Source organism: Sphaerodactylus townsendi, linkage group LG06 (genome assembly GCF_021028975.2).
Source record: "Sphaerodactylus townsendi isolate TG3544 linkage group LG06, MPM_Stown_v2.3, whole genome shotgun sequence".
Taxonomy (NCBI): Eukaryota; Metazoa; Chordata; class Lepidosauria; order Squamata; family Sphaerodactylidae; genus Sphaerodactylus; species Sphaerodactylus townsendi.
The window spans coordinates 112613804-112632947 of NC_059430.1; the positions used below are offsets into that span (position 1 = coordinate 112613804).

Here is a 19144-nt window from a genome sequence, read left to right on the forward strand (position 1 = left end):
CCCTTTTTGATGAAAACCCTTTTTTTATGGCTAATATGTGGATTCGGATAGAAGCATCTCACTGGCATATGCCGAATTTAAGTCAATAAATCCGTACAAAAAAGAATTTTTTTTCCCTGTATACAGTTATTTGTAAGAGGAATTTTAAGTACCTTTAATTTGTCCAGTTATTTGTCCAGTTATTAAGATTTCTTAAGTTTCTATTAAGATGTTAGACATGGCCTAGAGAAGAGTCCTGAGGAAGATTGAAAGCTTAAGATTGTTCATATTTTTTATTAAGATTTAGGATTGCTTATGGGGTCTTTCAAGACTACTGGTTTTACTGAAACCCCCCAAAGCTTCAAGAATTTGGGTATTGTCAAACTCACTTCATGACTTAAAGAAAGGAGTTTAGTAAAAAATTTTGGACAATTGGAAACCACTGATCAATTATTTGGGTAAAAAAAATAAAATGGTGTTTAGTGGCTTTGAAGATTTGCGGATTGTCATTGTAAGACTTAACAGAGAAAATAAATGTAATTATCAGTAGTGGTTAAGTTGGAATTTTTTAAGTATGTGGTTAAAGAACAAGTGGTATTAATTTTTACTGTTCACACTTGATGTAAATAGAATTGGGTGTCCTTGTGTTAAGTGAGTCTTGGCTTTTTATGATATGACTAAAGTATGACAGCCTCAGTTTAGTCATTTTAGCTGCTTGGGACAGTTCATCTAGCTCAGGGGTAGGGAACCTGCGGCTCGAGAGCCGCATGCGGCTCTTCTGCCCTTGCACTGTGGCTCCACGAGCCAAGCCACCAGCCCCATCCTTGCCCGCCCTGCAGGCAGCAGGGTGGGCGCACCAACTGCCCATGGTCAGCTGGGCCGCGCCACGGGCTTCCCCTCTCGCCCGCACCGTTGGAGCGGGGTGGGCGCTTTCCCGGCGGCTGGCGAGACCGAGCCACTGGCTTCATCCTTGCCCGCCCTGCAGGCAGCAGGGCGGGCGCATCCATGTGCTTCTCAGAATGAGCGGAGTAAAAGGTAAAAAAAACCCCTATATATATATATATAGAGAGAGAGAGAGTGTTATCTTTATTTTAAATGTCAAAAATTACTTGCGGCTCCAAGTGTTTTCTTTTCCCGTGGAAAAAGGGTCCAAATGGCTCTTTGAGTGTTAAAGGTTCCCTACCCCTGATCTAGCTGCTGAACAGCCTCATCTAGAACCCACATATTTGTGTATTGTTGAAGGCTTTCATGGCTGGACTCAACTGGTTGTTGTGGGCTTTCCAGGCTGTGGTCTGGTAGATCTTGTTCCTAATGTTTCACCTGCATCTGTGGCTTCAGAGGTATATCACGCAGAGAAGGGTGTTACACACTGTGTCTAGTGAGAAGGGAATGTTTAGTGGGGTATATATTGTCCATGTCCCAGGGTGGGGAACCAATCAATAAGTGTTTGGGTGGAACTTGCTATGCAAAGGTGTGGTTGACTGCATTGTATCGTGAGTGGAGCTTTCAGTCTATTTACATTTGTATTCACATTTGTATTCCCTGCAGTAGCAAAAGTATTAGTGAATGCAAATCCTGTGTCTGAGTGGAGTTCATTGTCCATGGACCTAGCATGCCCTTGGCCTTTGATTCTGGTGTTTTTAAGTACTGGTAGCCAAGTTTTGTTAATTCTCTGAGTCGCCTCCTTGTTGAAGTTATCTTGGTGCTTGTGGATTTCAATAGCCTCTCTGTGTAGTCTGTGTAGTAACCATCGGAGCTGTCCAGAATTTCAGTGTTTTCAAATAACAGGTCCAGTTTTGTTTAGAGCATGTTCTGCTACTGCAGATTTTTCTGGATGGTTAAGCTGACAGTGTCTTTCGTGCTCTTTAATACGAGTCTGAATGCTGCGTTTTGTAGTTCTTATGTAGACCTTTCCACAGCTGCCTGTTCTTTGAGAACTCTCTCACGGGGTGTCTGTTGTGGAAAGAAGGATTCGGTGTTGTGGGTTTTCCAGGCTGTGATCTGATAGTTTTCGTTGCTAATGTTTTGCCTGCATCTATGGCTGGCACCTAGTTGATTCCGGCTGTGAAAGCTTCAAGATTTATTTATGTATTTAATCAAGATTTTTGATTCCTTTCTTCCCCATCAATAATTTACAATAACTTCCGCCAGCCCTGGATAGTTCAGATGAGCCTGATCTCCTCAGATACACCTTGGATGTGACCCAACCAGGGAAGCCCAAGGTTGCTACACAGAAGTAAGCAATGCAAACCGCCACTGCTCATGTCTTGCTTTGGGCCTGGATACCCCAGGGTAGCCTGACCTCATCAGCTTTTGAAATCTAAATAGTGTTGGCTTTGCTCAATATTTGGAAGGAAGACTGCTTCGAGGCTCCTTTCAGGTTGAGGAAAGTGGGGTATAAAAGAAAGAAAAGACAAAGGTCAATGTATTGTCGAAGGCTTTCATGGCCGGATTCAACTGGTTGTGGTGGGTTTTCCGGGCTGTGTGGCCGTGGTCTGGTGGATCTTGTTCCTAACATTTCGCCTGCATCTGTGGCTGGCATCTTCAGAGGTGTATCACAGGGGGAAGTCTGTTACACTTACTATGTCTAAGTTTTTAGACACAGTGTGAAACAGATATTTCTCTGTGGTACACCTCTGTAGGTGCCAGTCACAGATGCAGGCGAAATGTTAGGAACAAAATCCACCAGACCATGGCCCCACAGCCCGGAAAACCCACCAGAACCAGACAAAGGTCGGTTTTTAACCGGACTTTAAAAGTGTGCGTTGATGTCTCTTTGTGTTCAATGTCCATGTTTTATTGGTGGCAACTCAGCACGCGGCATGATGGGTAAAAAAACAAACCAACGAGGGTTACTCCTGAGGCGATCGATCCTGGAAGTTTGAGGGAGGGCCGTCGAAATTCGGGCCTTGTTTTTCCGCTCTCGCTTTGCTGCCTGGAAGGGGAGACTCGGCGCCTTCTCTCGCCGCTCTGCTCCGTTCCATCTTTTCTGCCCTGGAAGGTGAGAAGGGGGGGGGGGGCGCATTGCAGAGTTGCCAGCTTCCAGGTGGGGGCAGGATTTCTCCCGGAAACCCCAGCTGATCTCCAGGCGGCAGAGGTTAGCTCCCCTTGGGGAAAAGGCAGCTCTGCGCAACTCTCGACCTAGGGACCGCCTCCAATCTCCAGGAGTTCCGAGACTGAGTTGGCAACCCTTGTCTGGGACGTACTAAGACTTCAGGACAGGGACTGACCATAGAGAATGAATGATTGGCCATGGGGAGTTGAAGTCTACAAAATTGAAGTCTATGATTGAAGTCTACAAAATTATGCATGGGGTAGAAAATGTTGACAGAGATAAATTTTTCTCTCTTTCTCACAATACTAGAACCAGGGGGCATACATTGAAAATGCTGGGGGGAAGAATTAGGACTAATAAAAGGAAACACTTCTTCACGCAACGTGTGATTGGTGTTTGGAATATGCTGCCACAGGAGGTGGTTATGGCCACTAACCTGGATAGCTTTAAAAGGGGCTTAGACAGATTTATGGAGGAGAAGTCGATTTATGGCTACCAATCTTGATCCTCCTTGATCTGAGATTGCAAATGCCTTAACAGACCAGGTGATCGGGAGCAACAGCCGCAGAAGACCATTGTGTTCACATCCTACATGTGAGCTCCCAAAGGCACCTGGTGGGCCACTACGAGTAGCAGAGAGCTGGACTAGATGGACTTTGGTCTGATCCAGCTGGCTTGTTCTTATGTTCTTATGGAGTGATGGAAAGCCCGCTTGCCCATCGGAAATGACGGAAAGCACGCTTGGCCAAAATTCTGGAGTTATTTCAGGCATCCTTCCACTAAAGTTTCCAGTGGATTTGACCTCTGGGTCCAATACTGTGAGCCCCCCTGGCCATTCTTTTACCAGGGAAAGAAAACAAACCAGCTGGAAAAACAAAGACGCTGGAGGAAGCAAGTGGCTACAAAACCGATGACAGCTCAGAATAATTTCTCCCTCTAAGGCACGATGCTGGCAGGGGATGATGGGAACTGTAGTCCATAACATCTGGGGGGCGCGAGTTCGTCACCTATGCCCGTGGTGGCGAACCTTTGGCACTCCAGATGTTATGGACTACAATTCCCATCAGCCTCTGCCAGCATGTGCAAGCATGGCCGCTATTATTCCCCATGGGCAAGCATGGTCTCTATTGTTCTGTATTGGCAAGCTTGCTTTCCATTATTCCCAATGGAATAATCATTTTCTATGGGCAATTGCTGTCTTGAGTTTTACTGTGTCCCTCTTGACTACAGTGCTGTGTTAAGCGGAGCACTGCTTAATCCAGGAGTGGGCAATTAATTTTTCCATGGGGCCGCATAAGAAACAGGAAATATTGTGGAGGGCCGGGCCAAAAGGATTAACTCAATTCTGCATAATAGGGGCTGATAAGTTACAGACAGGTGCACAGATCAACTTGGAATCAGTGGCAACAGTTCTGCATACAACACTATTTGGAACAAAGAATCACAGGCTTAATTGTCCACTGTGACACTGTGATTGTCCACTGTGACAATCAAGCAAGTGGGGAGACTTAAGTCCCTTGATCTACTTTTTTCATTGACTGGTGCTTTTGAAAGCCCTGCAAAAGCCGGCAGCCAAGGCAACCGGCTTCTGCGGGGCTTTCAAAGGAGGGGAACGCCCCAGAAGCCACTGTGCGAGGGGAGTGGCCTTTCTCAGAGGCCCTTTCCGGCGCAGTGGCAAGGTGAGGGGGGAAGGGGGAGGGTTAGCGGAAGAATGAGCAGCGTGGTTCTAAACAGGTCCTCTTAGGCCAGGGCCAGGTCTGTCATACGGGCCAGTCAGGATCATCTGGCATATAATGCCCAGGTCTGGCTTAATCAAACCCAAAGTTACAGTTGCCAGTTATGTGGAGGAGAAAAATGGCCTGCCTCTTTGACACTGACTTAACAGGGTGCTTTTGATCAAGTGATGTGATTTATTTACAGTCCCTGATAAAACGAAGAACAGCAGTTCTCAATAGTCAATACACGATTGCCAATAGCGAATGCAGTGCGTGAGCATCCCTTTATTTCTATGCCATGGAAAGTTTTGCCTGCCAATTTCCACAAATTAAGTCTGTGTTAAAAGAGAATTAATTTTACGGGCCTGTTGGTGACCTTACCTTGAGTACAGCATCTTCTTTCCCACTGTGGCCAGTTCAAATAACCTCCCTGTCAAAGGCCCACAAGCTGCAGCAACACATTTTGCACCTTTGTGCGAGTTTTCTTTTTGTAGGGAGTTTAAATTTTAAGGAATAGACAGAGACATTTAAAATGGCATCTCCCCTGCAGTCTGAAGATCTAATCTATCATCTCGATGGTCTCATTCCTTCATTCTGCTGTGTCTAAACCAGGCTCTGTTGAGTATGGATTCATCTGGGGCTTGAGGATTGGTGTAATTAGTTCTGATATAGTAGTTCATGGTTTTTAAGATACAGGAGAAAAAGGGCTATCTTTTGAAATGGTTTGAATATAGGATGAGCCCTGCTGGAAAAGCCTGATGGTCCATATAGTCCAGCATCCTGTCTGACACAGCGGCCAACCTGAAGGGCCAACAAGAGGGCATACAGGCCAAGGTCTTTTCCCTGATGTCACTTCCTAGCATTGGTAGAAGAAGAGTTTGGATTTGTACCCTTCTTTCTCTCCTGTAAAGAGTCTCAAGGCAGCTTACAAGCTCCTTTCCCTTCCTCTCCCCACAACAGACACCTTGTGAAGTAGGTGGGTCTGAGAGTGTTCTTAATGAACTGTGACTAGCCCAAGGTTACCCATTAGGAATATAGGAGTGGGGAAACAAATCTGGTTCACCAGATAAGAATCTGCCGCTGATGTGGAGGAGTGGGGAATCAACCCTGGTTCTCCGATGAGAGCCTACCTGCTCTTAACCGCTACACCAAGCTGGCTCTCAGGGGTTTATTGCCTTTAGATGTGGAGGTTCCCTTTGGTGGTCATGGCTAGCAGCCACTGATAAACCTTTTAAAAGCATACCGTGGAGAAAAGTATTTCTGGACAAAAGACTTTTGGTTTCTTCAGATCAGCTTTTTGCACTTGTATGCAGAGGCCCTGGCAAGGGATCCTTCCTGTCCCTGATTTCTTTATGAGATTATGGAAGGACTTCTGTTTGGTGGATAAGGCTTCACAATTGATATGCCCCCCCCCCCCCGCCATCCCTCACATGTGGTTACTCTTCTTCTGTTACGTGCTTCAGAACTATTACACAGGAAGTGGACCATGCTTCTATGTCTGTGATTGTTTGTTTTTGTTGGGGGCCAGAGGTGAGAAAATGAACTTACCGAGCGGTTGACAAGCACTTGCTAACTAATTATTTATTAACAAAGTTAGCGTAGTGCCAAAAACTTGTAAAATATTATTTAAAACAAACCTGACAAAAACCCCTGAACAAGCGTGACAAATACTAAATCAGCATGCCTGATCTTTATCCTAGTTTTGTTTTGGCTTCTGATAGCATGTGTAAACCAAACGTGCATCTGAAATTTAGCGATTCAGAGCTTCGGTTGAATTTTGAGTGGGAGTGATTTCTGCACACTCGGAGCTCCATCTGAGAAGGCTACCTGATGTACCCTAACACTTCCAAATCATGTTGTGATTTGGCACCAAAACACTATTTTCTGTGAATCTCAGAAATTGCATTGACAAATGAAAGGAGCTGTTTTTCAGATATCTGCAGTTTAAACAACATATGTTTTAACAGAGCATTAACATATTGAATTATCCTGGGAATTGCATAACATAAAGTCATAATTAATCATAGTGAAATGTGACAAGTTTCATCAGTTTCACCAGGCCTGTAAAACAGATGCTCCACTGGGCCTTTGGTTGAGGCAACCATAGGTTCATTTTCCTTTGCTAGCCCACCGATTCCTGCCCCCACCCACGATAGCAATGATCAGATGTATGATGGGACTGGGTTGATACTTTTAGGCTATGTAGGGATCCTTTGATATCCAATTTTTCGCCATCAATGTGTTTAAATTTTATTGTTTTAATTGTATTGAGTTTGATTTTGTAATTGGTTTTAAATGATGTCTGTAACCTGCCCTCAGCTTTGGCTTTGGCTGAGGAGAGCAGGGCATGAAATTTAATGAAACAAAAATAAATGTTTTAGTTTATCGCTTGGCATATGTCTGGGGACTTCAACATTTTTGTCCTCTTTATGAAAAACTGACAAGAAATGTCTTCTAATAAATCCCTGGAGTAATGATATAGGGTCATGTGTTGAAATAGAACTTTCTCTGTTTATAAACAGAAACCATCCTTAGCTGTCAACTACCAAACTGTAAACATTCAAATTTTGAAACTTGTACATATTTGTAGTGGTTTGGTCTACATTTCCCCCTGGCATGTAGACAAACTGGTTAGTTGAGGGCCTTCTAAAGCAACTTTGCAGACTTCCATCTAGGAACAATGACAAGCTTTTAAAATATTAATGTGAGCCAGTTTAACATCACCGAACGACTTTTTTCACTTTGTGTTTTACAATTTCATTCCAGTCATGAAAGAGATTTTTTGCTGCTGGTGGTTAGCCAAGCACGCAGAAGAAAAATTGGCCAAGTGATTTATGTGACACAGGGCTTCTTTCAAGAAATCTGCACCATTTAAAACAATGGAAGTGCTTCCAGAACTTTATGATATTTTTCAAGGAGAGGTATGTGCTGAAATTACTTTGTTTTCAGAATAAACACTTTCCCCCCACTTTTTAATTTCATAGCTGACAAAAAGTCACGAGGAATTCCTTTCGACTCTTAATTCATTTGTCTGCAATCCCATATCCTGCAGCCAAATAGTTTTTTCTTAATTGGTCTAAGTAAAATAAATGATTCTGTGCTTCCTAGAGTACAATTACCATGCCAGCTGATATTGTTCAATACTATAACTTTCAACACAGATTAAAGAGTAAGGAAGAGAGAGAGGATGGGAACTGTATTACGAGAAGTAGAGTAATAACTCACTGTTTTTCGCTAAGACGTGTAACTATTTATCGCTACAGGTTGCCTCTGTGACGGAGTATGGAGCCTTTATAAAAATTCCAGGAAGCAGGAAACAAGGTTTGTTTCTATTAACAGGTGAATTGTTTAATGGTTCCATTTATACTGAAGTAAATATGAGAAATGGTAGAAAACTAATTACATTTGAACCAGTAATTCTGGGCATTCAGATAGTGTTAACTTGCTGTAGAACAATGTTGGGTAATCCTGAAACTTAATTTTCTTTTGATTTCATCTGTCAGATAAATAGTCAGTCAATTCTCCTCTCTCTCCCCCCCCCCCCCCTTTCTTCTTAGGCCTTGTTCACAAAAGTCATATGTCAAATTGCCGGGTAGAAAAACCCTCTGAGATGGTGGATGTTGGAGAAAAAGTATGGGTGAAACTTATAGGAAAAGAGGTAAAACTGCAGCTTCCGTTTTAAGGTCTCTGTAAAGTAAAGAAGACTTCACAATTGCAACTAATTGGGAAGAATCATTCAGTAGTGTTAAAGTCTTTGATTTTGAAACAGAGCACATGAATACAGTCAAAGTTACCACATTGAAAGCACGCAAGCTTGTTTCTTCTTTATCCTACATAAATTTGAAGTGTATATAGAATTGATGCATTGGTATTGCAGATCTTTGGATAATGCTGTTTAATGAAAGAAACCCACTGCTATTACAAGTCTTCTAGATGGAAGTCTTGGATGGGAATCCCAACTTTTATGTAGTGTGTGACAAATTGCTGAATTTATAGTCATTTATCATTTACTGTGTTTGAAAAGAGGTTGTGGTACCTGGTCTGAAAATCCACATCCAGAAATCCACAAAAATTGAATTGTTTTATTTATACCCCACCCTTTCTTAGTGAACTGGACTCAGCGTGGCTTGCATCACGTTTATAATACACACTATTAAAACATATATAAATTGAATTTAAACCATAGATTTCAATTAAAAAATCTCACTAAAATATATATAGTTCTTACAGTTAGTGTGCATTCTAAAATTCTGTCTGGATGATTGTCTGAGCTGAAAGCTATGCATTGACAAAACCAGGAGGAGTCCAATCACCAACTCCAGGATGAGAGGATGGGAAAGACGAAGAGGAGTTTGGATTTATATCCCCCCTTTCTCTCCTGTAAGGAGACTCAAAGGGGCTTACAATCTCCTTTCCCTTCTCTCCCCACAACTAACACCCTGCGAGGTGGGTGGGGCTTAGAGAGCTCCAAAGAACTGTGACTTAGCCAAAGGTCACCCAGCTGGTGTTTGTTGGAGTGAACAAGCTAATCTAGTTCACCAGATAAGCCTCCACAGCTCAAGTAGCAGAGCAGGGAATCAAAACTGCTTCCTCAGATTAGAGTGCACCTGCTCTTAACTACTACACCACGCTGAAAAGAAGGAGGCCAGCTTGAAAATTCCCAACCCTCACTGTAGTCAACCATTTGTCTAGCGCAGGGGTCTGCAACCTGCTGCTTTCCAGATGTTCATGGACTACAATTCCCATCAGCCCTTCCAGCAAACATATCTGGTTTACAGGCCCTGCTTTACGGCTCATTCATGGAGGCTAAATGATCACTTTTGCCATTTGCTCTACCTGCGAGTTATGCTCATAGCATTAGGCAAATCTACACATTTTGGCTTGGGACTTTTGTTACCACCAGCCCTCCATGAATTTTCTTGTTGGCAAGGTTGAACTCTTACCCTGTTTCCCCGAATATAAGACATCCCCAAAAAATAAGACATAGTAGAGGTTTTGCTGAAGTGCAAAATATAAGGCATCCCCCGAAAGTAAGAGAGCAAAGTTTTTGTTTGGAAGTATGCCCGACGAACAGAACACAGAAAAAATAAGACATCCCCTGAAAATAAGACATAGCGCATCTTTGGGAGCAAAATTTAATATAAGACACTGTCTTATATTCGGGGAAACACATTATTTGGCACTGGAGACCGTTAGAAACTGTAAATGGTTCTTGTTGCTTCCAGCTTTCTGTAGCATCTGGCACTCTTTAGAGATGGGGTGGGCTTGGTCTCTTTGGTTGTATGCAGAAGAGAAAGTTTGCAAAATTCAGTCTGTATTGATGACACGATAAGGGTGTGTGTGTTCAGCCCTGCTACTGAGCTCTTCACATACTGCCAAGTCAATGGAATAAACATGGGATTCTTTCTATAGGTTCACTGCCACTTATTGTGCTACCATGATATCTGTCCCCAAACCACATGTTCCCAATTTGGCCCGTATTTGCAGATGCTTGCTGGACATTTTTATCTACCCAGGTTTTTGTGATACATTTTTAATAATTGGCTTGTTGATGTTATTTTTTTCATGAGATGGTTGATATGTTTGTACTCTGATCCTGTTGTTAAAGTTAAAGATCTCTTGAGGCAATGCAAGAGGCGCTGCTCGCCTGTGTCTTTGCTCAGTTTTTCCTTCCCTCCTTGCAGTTCCTTAACTTCCCCACCATAACTTTGCTGTCGGTTTGTACCCTGAGGTTAGAGAAATGTATCAGTGTTTATTGCATTTGCATCTTTTTTTTTTTCAGAAGAAAGATGACAAACTGAAACTGTCTCTTTCCATGAAAGTTGTTAACCAAGGAACTGGAAAGGACATGGATCCCAATAATGTTGTCCTTGAGTAAGTGACTTTTTAAACGTGGCAGTCAATTTCTGCATGTCTTTTCCCTTTTCCCTTTCTTGTTTCTGTCCCAATGACTCTCCCAGTATGGGTGGCAGCACAAGAAGATCCAGTGTTACTTTCATGGGGGTAGAAATTTGCAATTTGCTCCATTCTAGTTTTGTTAAAGAGATGCATCAAGCAGGAGTGATAAAATCTCTATACCTGCTTGTTTTAAGAACATAAGAACTAGCCTGCTGGATCAGACCAGAGTCCATCTAGTCCAGCACTCTGCTACTCACAGTGGCCCACCAGGTGCCTTTGGGAGCTCACATGCAGGATGTGAAAGCAATGGCCTGCTGCTGCTGCTCCTGAGCACCTGGTCTGCTAAGGCATTTGCAATCTGAGATTAAGAAGGATCAAGATTGGTAGCCATAGATCGACTTCTCCTCCATAAATCTGTCCAAGCCCTTTTTAAAGCTATCCAGGTTAGTGGCCATCACCACCTCCAGTGGCAGCATATTCCAAACACCAATCACACGTTGCATGAAGAAGTGTTTCCTTTTATTAGTCCTAGTAAAAGACTGTATTTATTATATAGCTAGGCAAAGCTTCCCAAATGTTTCCAAATGTTTTGCTTTTCCTTCAACCTGATCAACAAACTAATGAACAGAGGTAATGCTGGGTGGAAAGGCAGAGGCCTTGAAGGACATTGGTCTCCCCACTTTCAGTGGAGTTCAGCTGACCCTTGCTGACTCCGTTAAAAGCCTTGAGGTTATACTAGAGCCAGCTTTATTACTAGAGAAGCAAGTTAATGCAGCTGCAAAAAAGAGAGGCTTTCTCCCAGAGGCGTAGCTGGGCCATACTGTGCCCGGTGCGCACTCTGCGTTCCCCCCACCCCACCCCCAGCTGTACAAAATGGTTTCACAAACTTATTTCAATAAATGATTGGGACTTGTGATCTTTACTTCTGTACACAGTATTGTAGGCAGGATCCTATTCTGTGATTTCTGTACCATTTAATGTCGAGGTGTCTAACTCTGGCGCTTCAGATGTTCATGGGCTACAATTCTCATTAGTCCCAGTTGGCCATGCCAGCAAGGGGCTGATAGGAATCGTAGTCCATGAACATCTGAAGCGTCAGAGTTGGACACCCCTGACTTAATGTCTCGAAGTAACACTTAATGCTATGTTTCTTTCTGGTGGCTCCAGACTTCTAATATCCTAATGCATTAGTTATTGAGCACCCCGTTGTGTTGATTGTACTGACTCACTATTCGTAATCTGCCTTGGGTCCAGGTGAGAAAGACAGACTACAAATAATATAAATCAAATCAAATAAATGAATAAAATATTTCAGGGTACTTACTGTTCTCAGAAGAGAACAATAGCTAGGCTTAGGCATAAGAAATGTGGTGCCGTATCCATTTTCTAACCGTAGCTAAACCCTGCAAAAGTGTTTAGCAGAGCCACTGTATGGAATTCTAAATAACATGGGACTCCAGTGGTGACCTGAAGACTGATAATTCTAGTGTAAGCTTTCATAATTTGGACCTTGCTTCTCCGGATGCATGGGAAGAAAGTGGTGGGGAGGGGAAAGAAATGCCCAGATGAACCTACATTTCCTTCCAGCCTTGCTCTTAAGAAGCATCATGTAGTTTACTGTCGTAGCTGAACTGAGCGGCTTAGGTTTTCCCCATCACTTTCAGTGGAGTTTCTCTCTATTGTTTCTAACGGTCATTCTTCTGGTGGTCAATTCTCTTATGTTTGTGTGTAGTCAGGATGCACGGAAAAAGCGCTCATTCAAAGACTACAGCGGCCAGAAGATTACTCTTGAAGCTGTTTTGAACACAGTCTGCAAAAAGTGCGGCTGCCCAGGTACATTGAAACCGTTCCCATTTAAAATTGTCTGTGTATCACAGGAGTGACTTGGCAGTCAAAACTCTTCTGACGTCCACAGTTGCAGAAGGGGCTGGGTCTTCAGCTTTGCCCTGTGTTTGCGATGTAGTGGGTGAAGTGTTGCGTATATAGTATATAGGGTTTGATCAATCCTCCTGCCATCTACAAAAATTACCAGACGACTGTCGGCTTCAGCAAACTGCAGTTCCATTTTAAGGACAGAAAGGAGAGAGGAAAAGACTGTGCTGCGCAGATGTTCTGATTTTTAAGTCTGCGCAAGGTGATGTTTATTACTGAGAACATCACTGAATGTCTGCCCTCTTCCTTTCTTTGCTAAGCTCTTATGGTTAGGGAGAGACACCTGGCATTTGTTGTCAAATGTTTTCAGGACTCATGAGTATTCCACACCTCAGAATGCTCATCCTTGACCAAAGAAGAAACTCAAACTCTTCTGTTCCAGCTTCTATTAACCCCACCCACACCCCGCCAAACACACACACACACACACACACACACACACACACACACACACACACACACACACACACACACACACATTTCTGATCTTTGTAATTGCACAGACAAGAAGAGTTGGTTTTTAGGCCCTACTTTTCTCTACCTTTAAGTTGGCTCAGAGAGGCATACAATTGCCTTCCCCTCCCCTCCCCTCCCCAGAACAAGTACCTCGTGAGGTAGGTGGGGCTGAGAGAGTTCAGAGAGAACTGTGGCTGACCCAAGGTCACCCAGCAGGCTTCGTATGGAAGAGGCCGGAAACAAGCTCAGTTGTCCAGATTAGAGTCCACCTGCTCCTAACCACTATACCCTGCTGCCTCTCAGGCTGGAAACATAATGGCAAAAGCTCTCCAAAAAACCTGCCAGTCCTTGTATCTTTTTAGGTTCCTTCCGGTTCGAGAATTCTAAAAGGACGACAAATATTCAAACGTTTATTTCATAACTATTTTTTTACTTTTTGTCTCCTCTGTCCTGAAAGAACCCGAGGGTGACATACATAGTTTCTCTCCCCCACAAGCCCACGGCCATTGATAGACTCGTATTTTATGGAACCTTGGGAAAGAGTGAAGATAATTGTATATCCTGATTTCAGACCTGAAGTATTCATCATAGGTGGAAATGCTTGTTTGATGTGTGTCATATAAAAAAAGGAAATGTTAATTATTTTGCAAAAGGTCATTTTGCCAAAGAGTGCTTCACGCAGCCAGGAGGCATCAAGTATGCTCTTATCCCAGAGGAAGAAGAAACCCCTGCAGAGGAAGAAAAGAAAAGTCATCCGGCTGAGAGTTCCTTGAAGAAGAGAAAAAAGGTAAAAGCCCAAGTGTGGCAAAAGTGACCTCACAAAATTGGGTCACCTGGGCAATTAATACCCATTGCCTCATTTTTGAGGCCAGGCTTTAAAAGGTCAAACAGGTGTGTGCTAATTGTTCTGACATCATTGCATAGAGAGTAAATTTTTTTATTATATTGCACAGTAGCTGTGGAAGGGTGTGCTTGGATGCATATGCATAGGCTTCCCCAGACCTACCAGCAAGTGTGAGCAGTTATCTTCACACCTTGTTTGTGGGTATTTCCTGAAAGCATTTTTTTGGCTCTTGGGAAGCAAGATGCTGAGCAAACAGTCCATTGGGCCTTCCTTCCTTCCTTCCTTCCTTCCTTCCTTCCTTCCTTCCTTCCTTCCTTCCTTCCTTCCTTCCTTCCTTCCTTCCTTCCTTCCTTCCTTCCTTCCTTCCTTCCTTCCTTCCTTCCTTCCTTCCTTCCTTCCTTCCTTCCTTCCTTCCTTCCTTCCTTCCTTCCTTCCTTCCTCCCTCCCTCCCTTCCTCCCTTCCTCCCTCCCTCCCTCCCTCCCTCCCTCCCTCCCTCCCTCCCTCCCTGTCTTTCTTCCCAAAAAGGACCCAGAGTGACTGACTTCATTCTCCTCTCCATTTTATCCTCACAACAACCCAGTGAGGTAGGTTTAGCTGAGAGAGTGTGACTAGCCCAAGGCCATTCCGCAAGCTTCCATGGCAGGTGGGGATTTGAACCTGGGTCTACCCCTGATACTAGTCCCAACACACTTAACCACTCCTCCACCCTGGGTCTGTCTTATGATTTCCATTGCTAACTTCAGGAGCAAAATAAGACTGTAGCTGCTGTTATTCAGGTTCTTCAGTCCTTAGAGCTTCAGTCCATTGGAGTACAGAGGGACCCATATTTCAGTGTCATCTTTCTGGTAATTTCCCCAAGAAGTTCCAGGTGCTGGATCTGCCTTTCAGATTTCTGAATCTAGTAATCGATAGGATGAGATAATTTATTATTTGGCTAGCCTGTAGTTTTTTGGCAGTCCTTGTTAATAGAATTGGAGAATTTGACATACAGTGAACAGCTTTCCAGCATGCAGCAAACCTACAACAGAAAACTACAAACACTTTTTCCCTCTTTCCCTACTTTGGGTTTGTTTCCTGTAAGCAAAATGCACAAAGCCCCAAGAAATGGAGAAGTGGAATTTTTATAGATGTCCTCAGAAAGGAAACGTGATGCTTCAGTAGAGTATTCTGCTGAGGCACGGCGTTACAGTTGGCTGAACAATTAACTCTTGCCGTGTTGTGCTTGTGGCTATTAGAGTCCAGTGGCTCTTGTTGATAAGTTCCAGGAATGGCTTTGGTGTATTTTTAACAAGCACAGGCACATAACTTTAGAAAGGCCTGGTTGGTCTTCAAATCAGTTACCTCTGAAACAGTATGCCCTATTTTTAAAACATTTCCAGTGCGCGCATTTTGTCTGTCATTTCATTAACCCTTCTGAAACAGAATGTTTCCGCCCCCCTCCTGTTGGGCCAGGAGTTTTGAAAGAAGTTAAACCAATGTTTGAGTGTCCTTTCACACGTGACTCTCTAAAAACGTTTTTGTATAATATTTTTCTTCTGCAGCGAAAGGCCTAATGTATACATGTCGTCGACTGCATTTATGACACAAGTAGCTTCAACAGGAATCTGGGATTACCTCAGCTTCTTGCCGTGTGTAAATACAGGATGAAACTGCTCTTAAGAGAACCGTGGGTCAGGTAGTGAGGTTATTTAAAGAAATGTGCACAAGAATGGGATGTTATACGGAGGGAGGCATTATTTATTTAATTCTATTTATAAGCCACTCTCTCTGCAAGGGCTCATAACCAGCTAGACACGTTAAGCTCTAAGCACGACTGAGAGCCGCAGTTCTACGCAGGGTTCACCCCCACCCCCTCAAATCTTTTGAAATTAACTGATTAACTGATTTTCAGAGTTTGGGCCTTCACAGATTTGTTAAAGGATTTGCAAGAGAGGCAAGTCTCAAGCTGGTGACAAATAAGATTTATTCCTTAAGTTAAAAAATGCCAATTAATGAATCACGATGTCTGAGAGAATACCCCTTTTTAAAAGCTGTCTTGAACCCGGGCTTCACGAATAAATGTTGTTTGACACGAGTTTCAGGCTTGGCTCCTTCCTTTTCCTCTTTGGGTGAATTCCACACAGGCAAAATAGAACAGGTTGTGAAAAAAGTGTCACGGGGCAGAGGTTCGCACAGAACTCACCCCCAGACACTTTTAACCCGTTTTATTTTGCCGAACCTGGGTTTAATGAAAGTCGCTAAATTAGCGACTAAATTAGCGACTTTAACCTGGGTTTTGCACGCTTTCTGTTTGCCTGTGTGACCTACAGCAAGCAGGAAGCGTTGTATTTCTCCCCCTTCCATCCACCATTATGGTGGATTCTGTAGGCAGCCGCCATTAGAGTGGATTCTCTAGGCGGCCGCCATTTTGTGCAGGTATGTTTATGTGTGTGGGGGGAGTTTTTGGGTGGGAGGAGGATTCTTGGATTCGTGGTTCGCAGGGAAACAATCCGTTGCCTGTGCAAATCATGCTGCAGCCTTTTGCTGGGCTCCCAGCGCTCCTAGATGGCTCCTGCAGCTGCCGTGCAAACAGCAAAACAGGCGACACGGGTTCATTTAACCCATTTGTGTTGCCTGTGCAGAAAGGACCTCCGTTCTGCTTCTCTTTTTTCTGGTCTCTGGCATTCAACACCCTGCATGCCACAAGTTGATATCATTTCAGTGTATTGTCGAAGGCTTTCATGGCCGGAATCACTGGGGTGCTGTGTGGTTTCCGGACTGTATGGCCGGGTTCTAGTAGCATTTTCTCCTGACGTTTTGCCTGCATCTGCGGCAGGCATCTTCAGAGGATCACCCTCAGAGGATCCTCTGAAGATGCCAGCCACAGATGCAGGCGAAACGTCAGGAGAAAAGGCTACTAGAACACGTCCATACAGCCCGGAAACCACACAAAACCCCAGTGATATAATTTCCTTTACCATTTTTGGAGAAAAGAGGGGGACTGCAATGGATTTCTGTTCAGGTAGTTCAAGAGAGCCATTTAAAACAAGAGCGCCTTACTTTGTAATTGAAACCAGAACAACTGGAGTAGCCACCGAGCCGGAGGGCAGCATGTCCAACAAAATTAAAGACTGCTGTTAAGGTCGGTGAAGTTGGCTGGATTGTTATGGCACAGCATTTAGCACAGTACGCTAGGCTGCATCGCAGGCAGCCGTCTCTGTTTCCATCCCATTAGCACACACCAAGCTGTAACATGCAGTTCTCGGCTTAATCAGCGAGCATACAGGAACGTTTCCTATCGCACGTGGTTTTGATTGATGGGCTCCCTCCGACAGGAAAAGAAGAAGAAAAAGAAACACAAAAGTAGAGTCCCTTCTGAATCGGATAATTCCGGCAGCTGCGATTCAGACGCGGGCGGTGACCGGCCCGCCAGGAAGAAGGCGAAGCACGCGGAAAAGGCAAGCGCCTCCCAGAAGAAGAAGAAAAAGAAGCACCACAAGAAGAAGCACAAAGAATGAGGAGCAGATGCTAAGCAACAAGCCCCGCTGATAGGACATGCCTCCCACCCCCACCCCCTTTTCTTCCCTTTGGCTTCCCAGAGTAATCAGTCAGAGAAAAGAACAGCTGAGATAGTGCCTCTGGCTTTAAGGCAGAAGGATTTTCCTTCTCTCAATAGCAGCATTGTTTCCTTGGGCATTTCGAAAAGGCTGCCTCTTTTTTTTTTGTTCCTGCCAGGTGGAAAGGGGGAGGCAGAAAGGGGGAACCAGCTGGGCGTTCATCTGGCCAGATGTTGCACTGGTTCACATGGAGCTTTTTAAAAAAAAGTCTGTAATGCGTTTCTTCTGGGCCAGGTGCCAGGGCTGCAGCCAGCCCTTTGGGAACCACCCCAAGCCCTCTTACGCGAAGAGTGGGAGCACGGGCTGGAGGTGCATATTCTTTGGACGGGGTGACAGCCGGGTGTCGATTTATGCATCCACCAGCCGCTTCGCACGCTATTAGAAGCAGCAGCGGGCACATCCTCTGAGCTGACAGTCTCGCTGCGGGCTGATTGGTGCAGAACAATCACTCCACTGCGTTGGCTGCGATCCCATTTGTCAGCAGTGCCGAAGCGAGGGAAAATCCATCAACCTTCTTATATAGAGGCAATCAGGTTTGGCTTTTGTTTTGTAAAAAAAATGAGTTATGTGGTTATCGCTAATAAGTTATGGAATAAAACCGATTTTGTTTTTGGACTCCCGTTTTTTTCTCTGTGCTTTGTTCTGGGCCGTAGAACAAGTGGTCAAATGGAAGAAGGCCTTTTTTCACTTGTGTTCCAAGTGTTCTTCAGAGCATCGCTTATTCACAGATAATTCCCCCCCCCTCCCACTGCCATTAACCTGTCGCCTCTGTCTAATTTTCAGCTGCACAGCAGATTCATCCATTGTATTGTCGAAGGCTTTCACGGCCGGAATCACTGAGTGTTGTGTGGTTTCCGGGCTGTATGGCCGTGTTCTAGTAGCATTTTCTCCTGACGTTTCACCTGCATCTGTGGCTGGCATCCTCAGCCCGGAAACCACACAACACCCCACAGATTCATTCATTGCTTTGGTCAGTGGTGGCGAACCTATGGCACAGGTGCCAGAGGCGGCACTCAGATCCCTCTCTGTGGGCATGCGTGCACAGAGTTCATCGTGTGATAATAGTGTATTCTGTTGTTCACCGCCCTGAGCCCTTCGGGGATAGGGCGGTATATTAAGTTTAATAAATAATAATAATAATAATTATTATTATTATTTCAGGGAGATTATTAGCATTAAACCTAAGACCTAATTTTGGGGAAGCAGTGTAGGTAACCCTGTTAAGCGCTGTTAAACCCTACTGATTTTCATGGGAAGAACGAAAGCGTGATCCTTTACCTGGGAGTGAGCTCGGTTGCTGGCAATGGGGTTTGCTTCTGAGTAAACCCTCCTAGGGTCGTGATTCACCCGTTGGAAGAGTTGCACAGTTGCTTCAAAGCAAAGCCACCGACTACCACCAAGCTTACTCCTGAGTAATGCGCGCCTTGGAGCCAACCGTTTTTTCTATACTAAAACCTCAGTATTCAGGTTAAATTGCCGTGTTGGCACTTTGCGATAAATAAGTGGGTTTTGGGTTGCAGTTTGGGCACTCGGTCTCGAAAAGGTTCGCCATCACTGGGGTGTCCCTCGAAAGAGGCCGAATTTGATTAATGGCTACGCTGTGGGGAAATGTCCTTTGAAGGTTTCCCGATAAAATGTTCTGTTATGATATAACGACATTTTCTTCCA

General features: G+C 44.2%; 1 protein-coding gene across 1 annotated transcript; it reads left to right on the forward strand.

Moving 5' to 3' along the window:
- Nucleotides 1-2810: 2810 nt before the first annotated feature.
- Nucleotides 2811-18091, forward strand: ZCCHC17 (zinc finger CCHC-type containing 17). Its single transcript, XM_048501948.1, has 8 exons — nt 2811-2980; nt 7516-7670; nt 8013-8070; nt 8307-8407; nt 10532-10623; nt 12380-12480; nt 13689-13822; nt 17195-18091. The coding sequence occupies exons 2-8, from the start codon at nt 7629-7631 to the stop codon at nt 17375-17377; spliced, it is 711 nt and encodes a 236-aa protein (XP_048357905.1). The 5' UTR covers nt 2811-2980; nt 7516-7628; the 3' UTR covers nt 17378-18091.
- Nucleotides 18092-19144: the final 1053 nt, after the last annotated feature.

What these genes read in the sequence shown, in the direction of transcription:
- ZCCHC17 (XM_048501948.1), top strand. Translation starts at nt 7,629, where the DNA reads ATGGAAGTGCTTCCAGAACTTTATGATATTTTTCAAGGAGAG. An exon ending in TGAAACTTATAGGAAAAGAG is followed by an intron (nt 8,408 to 10,531) that starts GTAAAACTGCAG and finishes TTTTTTTTTCAG; the next exon opens with AAGAAAGATGACAAACTGAA. An exon ending in CAAAAAGTGCGGCTGCCCAG is followed by an intron (nt 12,481 to 13,688) that starts GTACATTGAAAC and finishes ATTTTGCAAAAG; the next exon opens with GTCATTTTGCCAAAGAGTGC.